General features: G+C 45.8%; 1 protein-coding gene across 1 annotated transcript; it reads left to right on the top strand.

The window, feature by feature from the left end:
• Positions 1–6,725: 6,725 nt before the first annotated feature.
• Positions 6,726–13,628, top strand: RDH5 (retinol dehydrogenase 5). Its single transcript, XM_056867080.1, has 4 exons — positions 6,726–7,047; positions 9,735–9,993; positions 11,874–12,037; positions 13,402–13,628. The coding sequence occupies exons 1-4, from the start codon at positions 6,735–6,737 to the stop codon at positions 13,623–13,625; spliced, it is 960 nt and encodes a 319-aa protein (XP_056723058.1). The 5' UTR covers positions 6,726–6,734; the 3' UTR covers positions 13,626–13,628.
• The last annotated feature ends 358 nt before the right edge of the window (positions 13,629–13,986 follow it).

Here is a 13,986-nt window from a genome sequence, read left to right as displayed (position 1 = left end):
ATTTATAAATATTTTTAAAATCCCTGGGGGAACCCTTGGGGAGGTCAAACGTAGCATATATTAAATTACACCTGCCAAGGGGTCTTAATCTGGGTAAGTATCACAGATCATTTGTCTAAGCACAGGTTATTCAGTTGTGTGAATATCATTTTAATGTTCTGGATTTACTTTGTGATCTATCTCCACTGAAAAAGGTTGTCAACAATAGATAGGGTTGCCAACCTCCAGGTAATTGCTGTGTTCCGTATGGAAAAATACCGAAATAATGAACAAAATTTACAACTAAACCTTGTTTGCTTTTTATTGGATGTTGTATATACTTCATACAAACTTGTAAATCTGTATCTTTTGAAAAAGTTAAAAAGTTAAATGGATTAAGATGAATAAAAAGTATAGGGACCTCATGTTAGGTCCGGCACTTTTCAATTGTGACCGGCAGGGGAAGGCTGTTGCCTCCAATTCAGTAAGTATGGTAAAGGTAAAAGGAATTAATCTATGGTGTTTGTATTTGATTATAAATGTTTTCATTATTATTTTTTAGGTTGATGCCTTGATAAAGATTATTGAAACTTTACCCAATCCCGGGAAATAAAGTTGGCATGGCATGGCATATGGCACAGCATAGATTGTAAGGGCAAGTTATGCTCATAGAAAAATTGGCAATTACACCAGATTTGGAAAAATTGCAAGGGCATATTATGCCTGTGTATTCAGATATGTAAATCTGTATGTATGTGTATGAGATAAGCCATATGACTGTAAGTTTGTATGAAGTATATACAACATCAAGTAAAAGCAAACAAGGTTTAGTTGTGAATTTTGTTCATTATTTCGGTATTTTTCCATAAGGAACACAGCAATAACTATATACCAATTAGCACTGGTAACCTCCAGGTAATAGCAGAAGATCTCCTGCTATTACAACTGATCTCCAGCCGATAGAGAACAGTTCACCTGGAGAGAATGGCCGCTTTGGCAATTGGACTCTATGGCAGTGAAGTCCCTCCCCTCTCCAAACCCTGCTCTTCTCAGGCTCTGCCCCAAAAACCTTCCGCTGGTGGCGAAGAGGGACCTGACAATCCTAACAATAGAAAACACAAGAGAGTTGGTGTAAGTGGCGCCACTTGAGTTGGTGTAAGTGGCGCCACTTGAATCCTTACCTAGAGTGGAAGGAATTCAACATCTTACCCCTTTTAGGGAAGCATAATGCACTTTAATCCTGAAAAAGGTATTCGTTTGAAACCAGATATTATGGATGGTGATGTATTTTGTATTTTTGAAGAACTGAGGAAGAATTGGGCTTCATGCTCCGAAACTATCGTTTTCTCCTTCATTACTTATTCTGCTGCTGTAAAGAAAGAAATACATCTTAAAGGACAATTTCAAGTGAATTTTGCTTCAATACTTACCTGATAGAGGAATTTGCTGAAAACTTACCTGTTGGAATATTCTATAAAAATATGTAAAAAATACACTTGTCTGTTGGTAATATAGCCATAACATAATTGGCATTGCTTACAGCTATATTCCTGTATTGAATTTCTCATCTTTTGATATTTGTACAGAGGTGTCTGTTTTTTCCTTCAGTACCTGGAGGTTGGCAGCCCTACCTGGAGGGTAGATCAGATTCTCCTGGAGGAAATGGCAGCTTCGGAGGGAGGACTTTATGGCCTCACGGCCTGGCTGAGCTCCCTCCTGTTCCCAGACTCTGTCTCCCCAGGCACACACCCCCCACCAAATTTCCAGGAATTTCCCCAGCTGGAGTTGGCAACCCTATTTGAAGGACTGTTTATGACTATTCCAGAGAGATTGCTGTATCAGCCTTAAATGAAAAGGATTCATACAACAACTTATTCATTATTGTATTTATTTTATTTATTTCTACCCCACCTTTTCCCCCCAACTGGGACCCAAAGCAGCTTACATCATTCTCCTCACCTCCATTTTATCCTCACAATAAGCCTGTGAGGTAGGTTAGCCCGAGAGAGTGTGACTGGCTCAAGGGCACCCAGTGAGCTTCTATAGCATGAGTGGGGACTTGAACTGGAATCTCCCAGATACTGAGGTCTGTGGCTCAGTAGTAGAGCATCTGATTGGCGTGCAGAAGGTCCCAGGTTCAATCCCCAGCATCTCCACTTAAAGGGACTAGGCAAGTAGGTGATGTGAAAGACCTCTGCCTGAGACCCTGGAGAGCCGCTGCCGGTCTGAGTAGACAATGCTGACTTTAATGGGCCAAGGGTCTGATTCAGTATAAGGCAGCTTCATGTGTTCATGTGTGTTCATGTGGCCTTGCTTAGCTTCTGAGATCTGACGAGACCAGACTGTACCGTGCTGCCTTCCCACCCGCTCAGAGAAATGACTGCAGTATAATTCATTCTGTTCTGAATTGCTCAATTCACAAAGGAGTTGTTTTATTTTCTTTGAAGGCCTCTTTTCCCTCCAGTTACTGAAAGCCCCAAATCCTTAACTAGTTCTTGAAAGCAGCTGATTTTCTTGGCGGGTTGTCCTGCCTGCAATTTGCTAGCTACCCTGTAGAGCTTGTGGGGCAGGGGGCCAGGAGAGTTTGCCTTTTTTGTCTCCTATCCTTCAGATCAATTTAGTCGACATAGCTTTGGGTCCAGTCTTTTGTCCAGTTCCCTACCCAACTGGACTCTCCAGAGATCTATCTGGAATGTAGAAGGGCTCAGCTGGGTGGTTTTACTTGAAACTAAGCTAAGGGTTAATAGTGGACTGAGTCCCTGCCCCTGGAAGTCCTTTATCAGGGAGCTGGGTGGGGAGGGAGGGATCTGGCATGTTTCCCCCCTGGACTTTGACTAAGAGCAGGACATTTGTCTGCTCTGTGCAGCCGAACAGGGTAGAGAGTCCTAACCGCACTGGGCAAGGAGCTGCTTCTACTGCCAACGTCTGGCTGATTTGATCAACACCTACACCTTGTTAGCAGGTAAAGGGAAGGGCAGGTGGGCTGGCACTGTACTCTTTCCAGTTCCAGACAATTTTTTTCCAACCTCTATATCCCTTTGCACTACTCTGCAGCCCTGTGAGTGGGTATGAGAGAGAGCATGTTCAGTTCTCCAGGATGCAAATAGGAGCATTTGAGAGAGATGAGATCTTGCGTGTGCCAGATAAGAATGAAGTTAAGAATTGCCCCAGAACAATTTTTTTAAAGCATAAAAGTTTAAATCTTAAGTTCAGTATCCAGTTCTGCCATCGTGTATCCATAGTAAACTCATACATGTATTATACTTTAGTCATCCTTTTTTAACAGTTTGATCTACTTAGTTTGCTGCACTGGGTCCCTTTATGCCTGTCCTTGCCCTTAAGAACCACAGGCATTCCAGTTTTACGGCTGGTGCAGCATGCATTCAGAGAGCAAGTCAACAGATCTGCCGTCAGAGATCTCCAGCCTTGTGTTGGATCACACTCCAAAGACATGCAGAGCAGTTCAAATCAGCTGTCTGTGGACTTTGCTCAAAGGTGACCCCAAAGGGTTACCCTAGAACAGAAAAAAAAGAGTTCTGTCAATCTGTCCTCTGTTTCCCCAGCAGGAGGGACTTCCATGAACAGCCTCTGAAGAATAAAATATCTAACTGAATGCAGATGGATAAAAACTATCCCTAATTTGAGTGGCAGGGCTGCTGCTTTACTTAGAGGCAGCAGATGCTAAAAGCCATGGGATTTGCTTCCTGATAGCAACCAAAAAAGATTGGTCCAGCATTTCTGCATCCTGCCCTCGTATATGAACATAGGAAGCTGCCTTTGCCTTATTGGTCCATCTAGCTCAATATTATGTACTCTTTGGTAGATGTTTTGACTGGTGCTGAGCAGAGAAATGTCTTTTCTAACACCTGGTACTTGATTGTTTTTTAAAAAACTGGAGATCCCAAGGAATAACTTTGGGCCTGGGACCTTCTGAATGCAATGCATGTGATCTTTCACAGAGCCGCTGGCCAGCCAGTGAGCCAGCCATCCTGGGACATAGGTTGCTTCCACACTTGGAATAGGAACACCCCCCCCCCCCGATTTAATAGGAATGTTCATTCTGAGCATGACTCATGGTTAGGGTTGCCAGTTACCTGTTTTGTCCCTTTAATAGAGGCTTCATGGGATATTATTTTACCGTGTGATGTTATTTATCTCCATTAGGTACCATGAAGGTTGAGCAAAGACAATATAAAAATGAATTAATTTTTTATATTGTTTTTGCTCATCCTTTATAGTACTTAATTCAGTGTTTGGGCCTTGGTCCCCACCCCTTCTTTTTTGGTGTGTTATTTACCTCCATGCCATGAAGTTTCTATTAAAGGGACAGGATATTTTTCTCCAGTTGGCTACCCTAGCAACGTTCTTCCCCAGATTTAAAAAAACTCTCCTTTGATCCAGTTTAAAGGGTGATCCTGGGTGGCTGTGGGTGGGGCATCCATCTAGATGCTCCACCCATAGCCAGTGTGAGAGGAGGGTAGGGTTGCCAACCTCCAGGTGGTGGCTGGAGATCTCTCACTACTACAACTGATCTCCAGGCTACAGAGATCAGTTCACCTGGAGAAAATGGATGCTTTGGCAATTGGACTCTATGGCACTGAAGTCCCTGCCCTCCTCAAACCCTGCCCTCCTCAGGCTCCACCCCTCAAATCTCCAGGTATTTCCCAACCTGGAGCTAGCAATCCTAGAGGAGGGTGAAGCTAAGCTCTACTTCCAAAATCATAGGGATCTCACTGCCACACCCCATTCCCCCCTTGGCCCTTTAAAGGGCTTTTTCCTTTCCTGGCAGAGCTGCTATATAGCTTTACAGGGCAGCTTGGCTGAGATAGGGAAAGGGAATTGAAAGCATGTTTTTCTGGGCTGCAGAAAGGCTTAGAGTTATTATTTTGCACTGTGCTTCTGTGCAGATGTGACGGAGGAAAGGGGGCAGGTAGCTGCAGCTGTAGCGAGCAGCGTGGGGACAGGGCGAGCAGACACTGTTCCCACCGATTCCCAAGTCTGTTGCTGCGGGTACCATGGCTACGGTCACCAACCTCCAGGTGGGGCCTGGAGATCTCCCAGAATTAGAACTGATCTCCGGGTGACAGAGATCCATTTCCCTAGAGATAGGGTTGCCAGCCTCCAGGTGGTAGCTGGAGATCTCCTGCTATTACATCTGATCTCCAGCCAACAGATCAGTTCACCTGGAGAAAATGGCCAGTTTGGAAGGTGGACTCTATGGCATTATACCCCTTTGAAATCCACCCCCCTCCCCAAACCCTGCTCTCCTCAGGCTCCGCTTCCAAAATCTGCAGGTATTTTCCAACTCAGAGTTGGCAACCCTAACCATGGCAGTGGTGCATTTTCACACACCCATGAGAATGCAGTCACAGCTGTGCCTTGTCCTTCACCCCACATAGACTAAGACAACAGTGTGCTCTCTCATCTCTATATCACGTGAAGTATTAAGCCCCATCTGGAGTTGCCATCTTGTTGGTTTAAACGTCAGTTAGGGTTTTACACCAGTGTGATATTTAGTGCTACACGGGTAAATTTTCATGTATATTTAAATGCACCAACATATCAACAACGTTTGTTTTGTTTTTTAAATCCCAGAGATGTGAAAAGCCTTGCAAAAATATCCTAATGCTAGCCCCAATAGCCTTTACCAATTCAGAGTAATGGAAACTAGTCAGAGCTTTTGTCCCCCATTCAGCCTGCTTGGGGGAAATTATATAAAAGTATGTTTTGATTATTGTACCCTGGCCCTCTACTTGATGAAAGAAAACATGGAGCTGGACTATACGTAATGCAAGGCACCCGGGTCCTGCCCTGATTTGGATCAGGCGAGTTACAAAACTGGGTTATGAAAACCATCACCACCCCTTATCCTGAGAGTCTGGAGAAGGGGGCTTATCCTCTAATGCCTCTAATGAGCCGCATTAGTTCCGTAAAGCTCCCATGCTATCAAGTCAGTACCACTTTAGATGCAGCATTTGAACAGCCTCCTAGTAAGCCTGGGAAAGTCTGCATTCACGGATTAACGTGATACTGGCTGGAAAAGAGTTTCCCAAGGACCTATTTCACTAGCACACGGGTTGTTTTCACAGTCTCATGTCTTCATGAGGGTCAGCTAAGAAGACTACAGGATGCCCTGCTTTGATTCCTAGCTGTTTTGAGGGGTGGGGGGGCAGGTGGGCCCAAACCACCTGTGCCAGTCTCTTACTTTGGGTTAGTCCAGAGTAGCTCTCTTTTCTGCATCCCACGCTTAAAGGAACGTACTTTAAAAGGTTAGACTTCCTAATTCCTTCACTTTTGGGAGAAATGCATAAAACCATCCCTTTGGACAAGGCAACTTTCTTTATATTAGAGTTGCCAGGTCCCTCTTTACCACCAGCGGGAAGTTTTTTGGGGGCGGAGCCTGAGGAGGGTGGGTTTGGGGAGGGAAGGGCAGCACCTGGGTTGCCCTGTAGCTGAGGCCACCAGTGAAGAACAATGAGCTCTAATTAATGGGGAATAGGGTTGCCAAGTTCCTCTTTGCCACCAGTGGGAGGTTTTTGGGGCGGAGCCTGAGGAGGGCAGGGTTTGGGGAGGGGAGGGACTTCAATGCTGTAGAGTCCAATTGTCAAAAGCAGCCATTTGTAATAGCTGGAGATCTCCAGCTACTACCTGGAGGTTGGCCACCCTACTTTATATAGATACATTTATATGCCACAAGCCTACAGTGCCAGCTATTTTTGCCTATCCCTGCAGGGCCTTAAGCTAGATTCTCTGCTATGTGGCTCTACGTGCTGCTCGCAAGTTTCCTCTGGGCTGCAGTTTGGTACCTCCGTGACCGGCAGATGTTGAGCTCCTTCAAGGATAAGTATGTTTTCATCACGGGCTGTGACACTGGCTTTGGGAACATGCTGGCCAAGCGACTTGACAAGAAGGGTTTCCACGTGCTGGCAGGCTGCCTAACCCTGAAGGGGGCCGACAGCCTGCAGCGGGCCGCATCACCGAACCTTCGCACCACGCTGATCGACGTCACCAGCTCTGAGAGCATCCGCACAGCAGTGGAGTGGGTGCAGACGGAAGTGGGCGGGAAAGGTGAGTCTCACCCGGTGGGCATCAGGAAGAAAACAAAGGCTGAGGCAGGTACGGCATCACTTGAGGTGGGGCAGCTGCTGAGGCCCAGGGTTTCTGGCAGGGCCTACTAGCACGCCACTGCCTATGCTCCCTGCTCTGCATCCACCGCCTAGTTCCACTGGGGAAAGGTCAGCAGCAGGGTTGCCAGCCTCCAGGTACTGGCAGGAGATCTCCTGCTATTACAACTGATCTCCAGCCGATAGAGATCAGTTCACCTGGAGAAAATGGCCGCCATGGCAATTGGACTCTATGGCAGTGAAGTCCCTCCCCTCCCCAAACCCTGCCCTCCTCAGGCTCCCCCCCCCCAAAACCTCCTGCTGGTGGCAAAGAAGGACCTGGCAACCCTAGTCAGCAGGCAGCTATGAGCCAGGGTGGTGGGAGACAAGGGAAGGACACACATGGTTGTGGGAGGCATGCTGGTGGGTGGGAAGAAAGGAGAGTGTGAGAGAGTCTCCTCCCTTAAGCCCTTACTCCGAGATTCTGGAAGAGAAGAGGGGTCTTTTACTCTGGGTTCCGGTGTGAGAGGTTGTGCCTAGTGTGACTGGGGCAAAAACCTCAAGGGTGACGAAAGAGAGAGCTTGGGGAGAAAGGTCCCTACTCTAGTCACTGAGGGGGAGGAATAATCTCTAGGGAAGGGGGTATTCCTGGCCCAAGTGTTGTGTGAAAATTACTTTAAGTGCTGTGAAGTAATTCCACAGAGAGATAAAGGAAAGGAGAAGGGAGAATTGCCACATTTCCTAGTTTTCCTTTTATCCCTTAGAAGCTCCTTGATCCATTGATCTTGAGCAGCATATATCTAGTGTTTGAGGGATATAAGGACTGAAACAAATCTTGCCACTGACAATGTAGCCTTGGGATCTCTATCGCTTAGTAGAAAAGGCATAATGTCAGAGACAGAGGCATTAGATTTGTATGTTAAAAGAGGGGAGATATAATGTGATCGAAGTTCCTCGTAAAAGTGGCATTCCAAAAGGGCATGAGCTAGAGAATCGATAGAGCCAGAAGAGCAAGGACTTAATACCTGTCTGGGTATGGTATATTCAAAATTCTGCCCTGCATAACCATAGAGGGGTTAGCATTCAATCTAGCTAAAGAGAAGGCTCTAGAAAGACGAGGAGTTGTATTTCCTAGTTTTGGGCATCAGAGTATACACATGAACCTCTGTGTACAGGTGATGGGAGAAAGCCACCTTAAAGTGTTGGAAACCTAAGTTAGATACAATATCATCTGTGCTGTATGTGTTGAGCAACTCATTATATGTATGGAAACGTTGTACCTTTCCTTGATACTAGTTTTCCCTCCCGTACCTTTCCCTATGAAATATAATACAATTCTGTTGTTTTATTGTTGAACTGAGTAAAGCCTCTGGTGTCACAATTGTCTGAGGTAAAGCAAAGTAGGTGACGTGGGAGAGAATCTCCACCCTGGTCACAGAGGGCATGAGTGATGGGCAGAAGAGGGGAGGGGGACTCCTGGGAACTGTCTGCCTGTGTGTGTATAAAGTGCCATTAAGTCCCAGCTGACTTATAGCGACCCCTGGTGGGGTTTTCAAGGCAAATTATTAAGCAGAGGGGGTTTGCCATTGCCTGCCTCTGCAGAGTCTTCCTTGGAGGTCTCCCTTCCAAGTACCGACCCATCTTAGCTTCTGTGATCTGACGAGATCAGGCTATAGTACTATACCATTCCAAATCCCACTGTTTGCCTAGGGGCCCCCAAAACTTGGAACTGGCCATGGGCTGAGGGAAAGGCTGTGAAAAGTTAGGATTCTGTAAAAGTACAGTGGGGAAAATAGGCCGTAGGCATAGAATACAGATTTCTAGGAATCTCAGATTTCATTTTACAAAATATAGCAAGTTTCACAGCACTTGTGGCTGGGAAGCCAAGCTTGAACATGTGGCCAATGTATCCAGCAGCTCTCCAAACTTCCAGCTTTCACGGGTGGGGCTTCCAGGACCTGCATAGTTCTTTGCCTCTCTTCATTATAAGCAGAATCAGAACAACACTGCAATCCTAAGTAGAGTTACACCATCCTAAACCCTTTGGACTTGAAGGGTGTAACTCTGTTTAGGTCTGCATTGTAAATTACACAAAAGTTATATTTTGTAAAAGCACAATGAATTGCATAAAACAATAGAAATCAAGCAGATTTTCTTAATGTGTATAACTAATAAAGAGTTTTCCTTTTCTTTATGGAAAGTCTGGATTGCCTGAAGCAGAATTTTAATATTTGTAGCACATGTTACAAAAGAACCTATTGACATCATATAAAAGCATGGGGATGTGTCACTAGCTGCTCCCCTGTATGGCTGATGATTCTTTCTGTGGCCTGGTGTCCATGGTGTCTTGATCTTGCACTTTCAAACCAGTAGATTGAAATTGCATTATTCAACATGTGTGAAAGTGCCCATAGTCTTTCTTAGTCCCAGCAAGAAGTGTTATAGGAAGCAACACAATGGAACTGATCGAGGAACAAGGAATAGAGAGTGACATTCTTTCCCCTTGGAGTCCCAATCGTGAACGTCGATGGAATTCATGCAGGCACTTCATATGAGCAAAGAGCAGTTTGTGGCATGAAAAACAAGGTGGTTTCCACTGGAGCTTTCTGCTCCCTCTGGCCCACACCCATCAGTCTCTCTCTCTCTTTCCAGGGCTCTTTGGATTGGTGAACAATGCAGGCGTGGCCAACCCCATTGGACCCACTGAATGGATGCACGTAGAAGATTACCGCAAGGTCATGGCAGTTAACACCTTTGGGGTAATCGAAGTATCTTTGGCCTTCCTACCTCTCCTCAAACAGGCACGTGGCCGCGTGGTCAACATTTCCAGCATTCTGGGTCGTCTCTCAGCCAATGGCGGTGGCTATTGTGTTTCCAAATACACGATTGAGGCCTTCTCCGACAGCCTCAGGTAGGAGACCAGGGAGGGCTTTGCTTATTTTCATCCCTGTCACCTTTCCCATCCTAGCACTTAATCAATTGCTGTTCTGTGCATACATTGCTCTCTTATGTCTCATTCCACCCCTCCCCCCTCCTTTTTGCCATCTCACATTTTCTTGGTTCGAAAACACCTTTTATTCCAACACCCACCTCTGCTTCTTTAATGTCCTCTTTCATTCTATTACTCTTTCACCCCAAAACTCCTCTTCATCCTTGTAGAAGGTACTTCCTACAGGCTGAATTGCTCCAGCAACAAGGAGAATGGAGTAGGGACACCTTTGCTCCCCTTGCTAATGAGAAAAGGCTAGTCCTTTGCAATGGTAATACCCTTCTGACTTGCCAAAACAGGAGGCCTCATATTAAAAACAAAACAGAGCAGTAGTTGAGAGAAAGGCTGGAAAAATCCCAAACACTTTTTTTGTTTTGCCATCAAGTCACAGCTGATTTATGGCAACCCTGTTGGATTTTCAAGGCAGGAGCCCTTCAGAAGTGGTTTGCCGTTGACTGCCTCTGCATAGAGACCTTGGGACTCCCTTGGTGGTCTCCCATCCAAATATTAACCAGGGCTGGCCCTGCTTAGCTTCTGAGATCTGATGAGATCAGGATAGTCTGGGCCCCAAGCACTTATACATGAGGAAACTTGGATTTTGACATCTGGCACCTGGGAATCTGTAAACTCTTATTCATTGTTGTGCAAGGTTAGGGTGTAAGAAAAGTGATTTGTCTTACCATCTTGTCCCAGCCCTTGTGTGACAGGGAAATTGGAACTGGGTCACTAATGCCGTCAGTGACAGAGTCCATGATACATCCAGTTATTTTCCACGTGACAGTCCTAATAGCAAGTAATCCACTTTGGCTCAGGTCAGTTATCCCATGAAACCATGGTTTATTTTTAACTATGACTAGTTTGTGAAACCATGACTACTCAAATTCTGGGTTGCCTCAACAAATGCTGGTTTCATTGCCGTTCCTCTGTAGCCTGAGGGCATCGCCTGAGAACAACCTGAACCAGGTGGTTTGCATTTGTACATTATGGCATTTTCCAGAATGTTCCAGTTTCATATTCCTTTGTTACCTTTCCTCATTTCCACGCAGCTTCATTAGCAATTCCCTTGCTGTCCCATTTTTTCAGCGCCCCTCACCCTCTCCTTACCAAAGCCTGTTTTCCTCCAGGGGTTGCTAATGGAGCTGTGTGGAAATGAGGAAAAAATGGTAACAAAGAGAAATGAAACTGGAACATTAAAGGCTGTCTGGAGTGGAAAACACCTATGTGAAACCATAGTTCAGATAGAGATTAATGAGTAGGGTTGTCAACCTCCAGGTACTAGCTGGAGATCTCCTTCTTTTACAACTGATCTCCAGCCGATAAGAGATCCATTCACCTGGAGAAAATGGCTGCTTTGGCAATTGGAAGTCCCTCCCCTCCCCCGATCTCCTCAGGCTCTACTCCAAAAACCTCCCACCAGTGGCAATGAGAGACCTGGCAACCCTATTAATGAGCCAGCTTCAGATCCTGGCTTGATGATGGACTCTACCTAGAAGCAGAATTCTCTGCAGTCAAATAATCACAGTAGCCAAAGTTCATTAAGCCAAGGTTTCACACAATTTCGGAGATGAACTTGTCAGTCTGGGAGAACATTATAAGGTGATATCAAATGCAATTCTCTGGGCAACCCTATATTTCAGTAGAAGATGCTGAACAGCAACAACTTTCAGTAACTTCATTCAAACTGTTAGGTTTAACTTTGTGTTAACAAAATGGGTAAAGAAAAGCTTTTGTTATGTTAAAACGTCTATGGGGAAGGCTGCTATTTTCAATCAGTTTGTCAGTATAGAACACTTCTCTTACAGGAGGGATATGTATCATTTTGGGGTAAAGGTTTCCATTGTGGAGCCAGGCTTCTTCAAGACAGCGGTGACTAATCTTGAATGTATAGAGGCCTCCTTGCGGCAACTCTGGGACCGGTTGAGCCCTGAGACACGGCGGAGCTATGGAGAAGACTTCTTTCCACACTGTAAGTGTCACTACAGCTGCGGCTACTGCAGAGGAGAGCAAAATTGACTTGAGGGAAAATGTAGCTCTTAGCTGTACCAACCTCTACCTCAGTGGAAGGTACAAAAGAGGCATGAGAAAGCAGCAACAACCAGTAACCTCATTTAGATTCAGAACTCAAGATTCTCTCTCTCTCTCTGTGTGTGATCAAGTCACAGCTGATTTATGGCAACCCCATAGGATTTTCAAGGTAAGAGATGTTCAGAGGTGGTTTGTTGTTGCCGGCCTCTGCGTGGGCTGAGAGTGTTCTGAGAGAACTGTGACTCGCCCAAGGTCACCCAGCAGGATTCATGGGATTAGAGTCCGCCACTCTTAACGCCACGCTGGCTGTCAGATCCTGACTGTCCTATTTTTAATCAGCACTTTGTTTTCCTCAGCCACTTGTTACTCAACGCAATCCTAGAAAGGTTAGTTAACTATGTACAATTAAAGCTGGGCAACCGAGGCTCTAGAGCAGGGGTGTCAAAACTCATTTGTTACGAGGGCCGGATATGATGTAAATGTCACTTCATAGGGCCAGGCCTCGTCAGCCCAGATGTGTGTGAGACTGCCTCAGCTGGTGAGCCCGCAGCAGGCTTGCCAGCCCATATCGGGAGAGGGGGTGGCTGCCATGGCTGGCTCGGGGGCCAGATAAGAGCTTTCAAAGGGCGGGATCTGGCCCCCAGGCCTTATGCTTGACACCCCTGCTCTAGAGAGTCAAGCTCTGTCTGTAAGCTCACAGTCCTAATCTATTAAAACTGCTGGTGTTTAAAAAATTTCTCTTCTTTGTGAGGCTTTGTGCTGGCTCCCACACCTCCCATTATTTGATGTGTGTGTGTGTGTGTGTGTAAGGAGAGGATTTGGTATGTACCAGCAAATATTCCCTTTTGAGTTTGTAGCTGGGAGGCATCATGACTTTACAACAGCCTCCAGAGCTTGTATTTTTGGCAAGTATTTAGAGATATCAGGCTGGGGGGAAAACCTGCTCTTCAGAACTATCAGGAGCAATATTGCACAGTCCAGAAAGCATCCTCCAATCTCTTAAGATGCAGTGTTTTGAGAGCTCCATAATAGCGGCATGTAGATGAGCACTAAGAGCAGCACAGATGCACATGAGTCAAAGGCTGAAAAGCAGCTCTGGCTTTGTTTCCAAGTTATATTAAGAAAAAAAAGTTATGGGATTTAGGGTCACAGCTGGCTAATTGTTACGCTGAGTCTCCCTGCCTGTACCAGGTGAAGGAACTTCCTCTTCACCTTGGTCCTACCTCAAAGACTCCTTCATGTGGTTACTAGGCTACAAAACACAGTCTCCCACTTTGATTGCTGCAATCCTCTGCCTTTCCCCAGATGTGAAAGTCCAGAACTTCATAATGAACATCATCTGTGACCCAGACCTCAGCAAAGTGACCAACTGCATGGAGCACGCTCTGCAGGCCAAGCATCCCCGGACACGATATAGTGCTGGTTGGGATGCCAAGCTCCTGTGGCTTCCAGCCTCCTATCTGCCTGCTTTCGTAGTGGACATTGCACTGGCTACCATCCTACCAAAGCCAGCCCATCGCGTCCGCTAGGCTCCAAAGGGTGCTTTTCCCTATTCCAGACCAAGCCTGTGATCCAGCTATCGGTGTAAAACAAACACTAAATGGTGCAAAAATAAAGCTGTCATCAAATAAATGCCACTGCCCTGCCACCTGATCTTCCTCACTGCATAAGACAGTCATCTCTGACTCCTGGTATGATAAGATGATGATATTGCATATAAGTAAACAAGAGTTTCCAGGCAGAGTACTTGATCCTATGGGAAAAAGCAGCAGCAGAATTGTTTTTTATACCCTGCCTTTCTTTACCTTTAAGGAGTCTCAAAGCGTCTTACAATCACCTTCCCTTCCCCTCCCCACAACAGACACCTTGTGAGGTAGGTGGGGCTGAGAG

This window comes from Euleptes europaea, chromosome 1 (assembly GCF_029931775.1).
Source record: "Euleptes europaea isolate rEulEur1 chromosome 1, rEulEur1.hap1, whole genome shotgun sequence".
Taxonomy (NCBI): domain Eukaryota; kingdom Metazoa; phylum Chordata; class Lepidosauria; order Squamata; family Sphaerodactylidae; genus Euleptes; species Euleptes europaea.
This window is presented reverse-complemented; position numbering and strand designations above follow the sequence as displayed.